General features: G+C 38.1%; 1 protein-coding gene across 1 annotated transcript in view; it reads left to right on the forward strand.

The window, feature by feature from the left end:
- Positions 1 to 6379, forward strand: part of JAKMIP3 (Janus kinase and microtubule interacting protein 3) — a 130302-nt gene extending 123923 nt beyond the window's left edge. The window contains exons 22-25 of the mRNA XM_039483043.1: positions 2455 to 2658; positions 3216 to 3281; positions 4986 to 5027; positions 5856 to 6379. Coding sequence (XP_039338977.1) covers positions 2455 to 2658; positions 3216 to 3281; positions 4986 to 5027; positions 5856 to 6041 — 498 coding nt within the window. The 3' untranslated portion in view covers positions 6042 to 6379. The remainder of the gene's footprint in view (positions 1 to 2454; positions 2659 to 3215; positions 3282 to 4985; positions 5028 to 5855) is intronic.
- The last annotated feature ends 226 nt before the right edge of the window (positions 6380 to 6605 follow it).

Here is a 6605-nt window from a genome sequence, read left to right on the forward strand (position 1 = left end):
CAGAGCTCATCTTTGCTCACTCTTGTGCCATATGCAGAACGCTATGTATCTGGGATTATGTAAATGATGCATGAAATGAAAAATCCCTGCAGACTGAACCTAATGTGCACAGAATGCAGTGCAGAATTTTCATAGACAAAACAATGTTGGTTCACCTGTTTTATCTTCAGAGACTGATTTAAATATGGAAATCGTCCCAGATCAAACATTTACCCATTTAACTTAGAGAATGAAGCTTTATCAGGGAGTCAAAGAATACTTTTATTCCTGGTGAGTGCACCATTCCCTCTCCATTATCTGTGTATAATCCCACCAATGAGTCTAGCAGTTGGTAGGCTGGCTACAGCAAAGTATTGTGTAGCTATTCAGTACTTCCAGCTTCCTAATACTGTGTGTGCAGCAGTTTACGTCCCATTGCTATTCATAAAAATATTGACAAATTAGGGGAAATTTAGAGAAGATCAATTGGTTGGCTGGAAAGATTGATTTCCCCATATGGCATGATTGGCAAACTACCGTGTGGGTTTTTTCACCTTTTATCCAACATCCAGCAGGTCTGGTTTAGGGATTTAAGTTACAGTTGTCTCAAATTTGTCAGTTGATAGGCTAGAAAGGGTCCGATGTCAGGTCCCATAACCCAGTGGGCTGCCTGGGCCTTGAATCTGCGCATAGCATTGCATGGTGACAGGATAAGCCGCTATATCTTGTGCAGCTTGTGGCACCCCTCATCTTAATTCTCCTGCCTCCAGTGCGGAGGAGGGGAGCAGGTCAGGAAGCTGGTTTCCAGGAAGGGTCCAATGGCAGGCCTGAGGGCATAAAGGGGCATGACCTTCACACTTATCCAGAGATTTATAGTCCACCGGGGCAGCCGGTGCCAGTTGAGAACTGCACTGGAATGACCCTGCTGGGTAGTTCCGGGTGCTTACCCTGGTTAGGTAATCATTTTTAAATAAAGTTGTACCCTCTGAAATTCATCATATTATGGTGTCTATGTCTCATTGTTTCTGTGTCCACACCAAATGTCTATGAACATGTTTTTCTGCTGGGATTTAAATAACTCCAAAACATGGTGCAGTTGTACTAGTGCAGGCATGAGAATGTGAAAGTGACAAGAAACAGAGGAGAGAAAAAAATAAAACTGACCAGTCTATTTTCTGTCTTCAAGCTGAATGAAATATTAAACAAAAGCAAACAGTGGGTGAAAAGTGAATACGCCATCTCATGTGTTTATTAATTACACTTGTTCTTTTTATATATTGCTCGTTTAAGAGAAACATTTCCTGCTAGAATCAGTGAAGGAAATATTTTCCTCACAATGTTTATAACCAAATCTGTGTATGAACAACAAAAATTAAATTTAAAAAATACATCATCAAGGCAGGAGAATAGTTTTTACTGTTTAACACAGGGTCATTTCCCAACCTTGTTTGTAATATTAACAACCCCTTAGAACCTCGAAACTGAAATGGAGATTCCATATGTTTGTTGTTTTCGTAATGTTACACTATGTTGTTAATATGGCGGTGAGGATGCAGACTTTTGTTTTGTTTGACAAAGTGTTGAAGCAATTATTTAAAAATCAAATATACTCATGAAAAGAATTAGATGAAAATTATATGAAGGAAAGTCAAAGTTTGGGTCTGTCTGTGTGTCCTATAAAGGAAGATGTTTATTACAATTCTGATCCAATCCTGCAGTACTTAAACCATTCCTACTGACTTCAAGCATTAAGTGGAAGTTAGTTTTCATTATACATACAGTAATTTCCTTGTACTGGACTGTAACCTTGTGCCTTTCCTACTATATATTAGGGTTAAATTCTCCCTTAACTCTTTGTACCAAACTCTCATTGACATCAATGGAACATCTATACATTGGAAGAGGATAGAATATACTCATTTAATATGTGGAGACCTTAGTGTTAAGTAATTGAATGTCAATTCTTATTTCAGGAATATGCTGTGGAGCTGATTGTGCCCAAGTCCTGGTTCCTGTACACAACTCCAGCAGTGTACAGAGACATAGAGGAGAGATAGAGTCAGGGACAATTCCGCTGGCTCAACAGTGTAAGGGGTATAGCACAGGGTACCCCAGTGTAAGGAGTAGTGCATGCCTGTAGTGCTCAGTACTATCATGATTCTGGAATGCACAAAGGCAGGTGAGCAGAGGCTGCTGCAAATGCAAGCAGTCCCTGGGGCTGCTCTAACTTACACTGGGGACCTTTTTGGCTGTCACTGCAGCCCAGAGTCCAGGCAACAAGAAGGTGGCTTAAAGGAATCTTTGTTCTCTTCCTGATGGGCTATGCTTCTCAGGTGGTTCAGCACCGAGTCTGCCAGTATCACTTCCTATTGCGTCGCTGCATGGGACAAGCCATGCTCTCAATAATGCTGACAAAATCCTCGGCCCACCTGTAAGAAAAGGATAAGCTAACCGCCTTATTTTGGTTTTGTCTAGCAAATTCTGGAATTAGAAGCCATGCTATATGATGCCCTGCAGCAAGAAGCTGGAGCCAAAATGTCTGAAATTCTTTCAGAAGAGGAGAAAAGCAAGCTAAAGAATGCTGTAGAGCAATGGAAACGCCAAGTTATGAGTGAACTCCGAGAGAGAGATGCCCAGATTCTGCGTGAAAGAATGGAGCTTATTCAACATGCACAGCAGGTACACATTGATACAAAGAGGTTTGTCTCCTTCATTTTTAAGCATAATGAACAGGTGAGCTCTTTCTTCTTTCTTCTTGGCTATGCTGCTGCTTTTACTTCTATATAAGAGGTAAGTATTATTTTATTATACTGAATGAGGATCAGTGTATATTTCAGCTTTGTGAATCAAATGTTTCCTTTAGTTCTTGTCCAGTTCCTTTGCTAGCAAGCCAATGTATCTGGGTGAAGTTAAAAGTAAGGGCTGGGATTTTCAATGTCACCTGGGGGATTTAGACACAAAGTTTCAGTTTCAGTTTCCCATTCATACCCTTCAGCTTTGGGGCCAGATTCTTATTCGCCTGGGCTATATACCCAATATGAGCCTTGTGTTTGTTTTTTCTATGTCTTTTTCATACTGTCATTGAATTGGATCAGGACACATCTACAAATGAAAACACAAATCAGTTTGCAACCACAGTATATCAGTTACAGTCTCCTTTTTTTTTAAAAAAGACTCTCTTTCCAGTTCAGAAAACTTTGTTACTAACACATTGTTTTATGGTTTACATCTTACAGAGAATTAAGGAGCTAGAAGAGAGAATTGAAGGTCAGAAAAGACAGATAAAAGAATTAGAAGAAAAGGTATGGTAATATAAATGAAACATCAATGGTAAGATATACATATATGTGGCTATATATGCATATATCTTAAGAAAATAACCTTATCAAGAAAGTAAAGTTGCAAATAAATGTTCTTGTAATGTTGATTCACTCTTGCGCTGTTGGTGTAGATGATATTATTGCAAAATCTCATGTAAGAGCTGGACAAACCTCTAAAGACTGAGGTTTGCTTCAGTTAAACATCTGAAATGGTGATGCATTTCTGAAGTTTATTCAAACTTAGCCATGGCTATTTGGTCTGGAAAGCTTATTCTCACCAGTTCTCTGTATTCTGTTTGGATGGGAAGCACAATGACAGAGGCCTTTCCCCAGATATTTGAATACTTGGGCTTCCAGTCTTGGCTGAAAACAGGAAGTGCAGAAACATATGAGGATAGAAACAAACAATTTTACTGAACCTTTTCAGATATTGGGATAGTTTGAGTTTAGGGCAAAGTTTCAAATCAGTTGTCATTTTATTGGAACTTGTGCCAATGTGAGAAAGATTTTCGATCATAAACTCTTTGTGGAAAACACGGTCTTTCTCTCTGTTTGGGAAGCACCTAGCACATGCACATTTTGAGTGCTACTATAGTGCAAATAAATAATAAAAATTAATAATAATTTCAAATAAACTTGTGAGTTTAAAAAGCAAGAAGATATCTGAGGAGATGCATTAGCACAGTGTCTGGCATGTATCACTTCCAGGCTCCCTCTGTGTATAGCAGAATGGAGCATGGAAAGGAGCATCTTGCATTTCAAAATAAACCCTTCTGGGAAAGAATGCTCCAAATTTGAAGTTTGATTTTTTCCTCCCTTCACCTCTTTTCACACAGACGTCCAGTACATGGGCTTGATGTGGAGAACTATGCAGTTTTGGGTGGGGGAACCTATCTAACTTGGAAGCAGGTCAGGGGAGTGCAGAGCATCACCTTTACAACCACTTCTCACGTCTTTGGTGTTGCTGTCCATATCTCCTATGAGAAGGTTCTAAACACACTGTTCTCAGTCTGTCCTCAGCACTCCCTCATCCTGACACATTTAGAGTTGCCATGAGGCTCATTTCCCAGCATATAAGGAGATTCAGAGGCTCCCCTGCTGACCACTTCACCTGTCACCCTTCCACTCCACCCAGCATAGGGGTTTCATGACATAGAAGGCCTTGCTCAAGTGTTGCACCAACTGGTGAATTTTACCCTAGAAGTATAATAAACCACAGTAAAAGCATTTATTTCTAGGAATGGGTGAATCTGTTCATATATAATAGCAATTTATCTGAACTTTCACCCAAAACTAGAACCAAACCAAAAAGAAAAACTTTTTTTTGAAGGTTCAAAAGAGATAATTGCTTTCCTCCCATCCCTCATTTATTCCTGCCATTCTTGCTTCCAGCCAGGACAGGATGCATATGTGCAGGAAATCTCATGAGATTCTGCTCAGTTTTGCAGACTCAAGAGGTTCAGTTGAGCAGTCAGAGACTCTGAACCTTTGGAAGTTCACCCATCACTACTTATTCCTCTTCCTTTCAAATGAAAGTTTTGCCTTCCTCTTGTCTGTAACCATGGCTTATTTCTCACTAGACACACTGTAAATTCTTTTTCTCTTTCTTTCTTTCCTTCCTTCCTTTTCTCCTTCCTCCCCTATTTCCTTTTCAGTTTTTATTTTTGTTTTTATTTTTCTCTTTAGCTTTCATTCTTTGGTCATAGTTCATCAGCCCACGTACGGATGGTAAGTATTTTGTTTGCTGATTATCTCCTGTTTCTGGTCCAATTCTTGTCAACCTTCAGTGCTCTGCTATCACTATGCAGGCTGCATCTGTAGTGTCATTAGGTCATCATAAAGTCACTTGATAATGGAAATATCTAAAGAATTTGAAACGTATGGAAAAGAATAAGGCATCCTTAAATGATCTCTGTATATAGGCTGAACAAATTCTAATTTAAGATTTCTCCATGCAAAGGGAAGGACAAGGAAGGCACTAACTACTAAAGAAGTAAAAACAACCCCACTAAGCTGCTAGAAAATTGAAAAATAATGTCAGTTTATCGGTATTCACATGATGGCAGATTATATTCTGGCATGAAGAAGTTGCTATAGCTAGCCATTATTCAGTAATCTTATTCAATATGAATCCATTATGTATTTTCAGTATCCAGCTAGGCTTGCATGATGCAGAGTTTGTTTTAGGCTGTAATCTTGTCATATTTTCAGATCTAACTGCCAGAAATTGTTTCCTTTAAAAGTATTGTGTCTCAGGGAACCTTACATTGTTCAAATGTAAATTTTCTGTTCTGTTGAGTGTGACCATGTCTTTAAGGAAATAATGGGAAATATTTGTTGGATACCATCATCTAATTGATGGCATTGTATGGGACAATTCCTGCTGTACATAACATTTCAACAGAATGTAATGCAAATCCTCTATTATATGAATAGTCTAGTTTAAGTTATCATAGATTGTGAATGTGAACCTTATAGATATTTTATGCATGTTATTTTTTTTTCCTGGATATACTTTCCTTTGATCCCATGTCTTTGAAATTTTTCTTGTTTCAGACTACTGAGGAAGCTAGAAATGCTTATATTCTTATTGAGCAAGACAGCATTGGTTACCAAGGTGAAATAAAAAAGAAGACATTACGATTTCCAGAAGCCCAAATATATATTTTGTCACTGAAGACTGGGAATATAATCTTTTTGACCCTTTTAGACAATGAATTAGGATTTATGGTAATTTCTTAAAGTGGAGTCTGCTCTTCTGATGTCTATGACTGTACATTTTTATAAGCTAGAATTAGAACTGTCTAAGAAGAAAGCCCAAAAAAAATAAAAATTAACAATTACAGGCTTCTCTATAGGAAGCCCCATCTCTGCTGCTTGAAACAACTTTCAGCTTTACATAAAAAGCAGTATACTAATTCAGATAAAGTGAATATATTTTGGTTCCCTGCTAAGCAGGTAGTAAACTTCTTCTGTAAAGAAGTGATCATGTCCTGTTTTATACGTCACTCATGTATATGTGTTACTCGTAGTTATTTAAATACATGTCTTGAAGAAAGATTTTAAAAAGAGTTCCAGACTAATCTGTGATGAAAACATAAATGTGAATGAAATTCCAAGATGTTTTTCCTTCAGTTGAAATGGGAAGTAGAACTAATTCATCTGATAATTTCAGAAGAATGTATTTCTTTTCCATAGCACAGGGTATGTATAATGGTTTGTTGAATATCCCAAGCACTTAATGATGGTGGGGAGGTGTGTCTACAAAGTTCTGAACCTTTAGAATGTGAAGGTTTCATTTGGTTC

Source organism: Mauremys reevesii, linkage group 7 (assembly GCF_016161935.1).
Source record: "Mauremys reevesii isolate NIE-2019 linkage group 7, ASM1616193v1, whole genome shotgun sequence".
NCBI lineage: Eukaryota > Metazoa > Chordata > Testudines > Geoemydidae > Mauremys > Mauremys reevesii.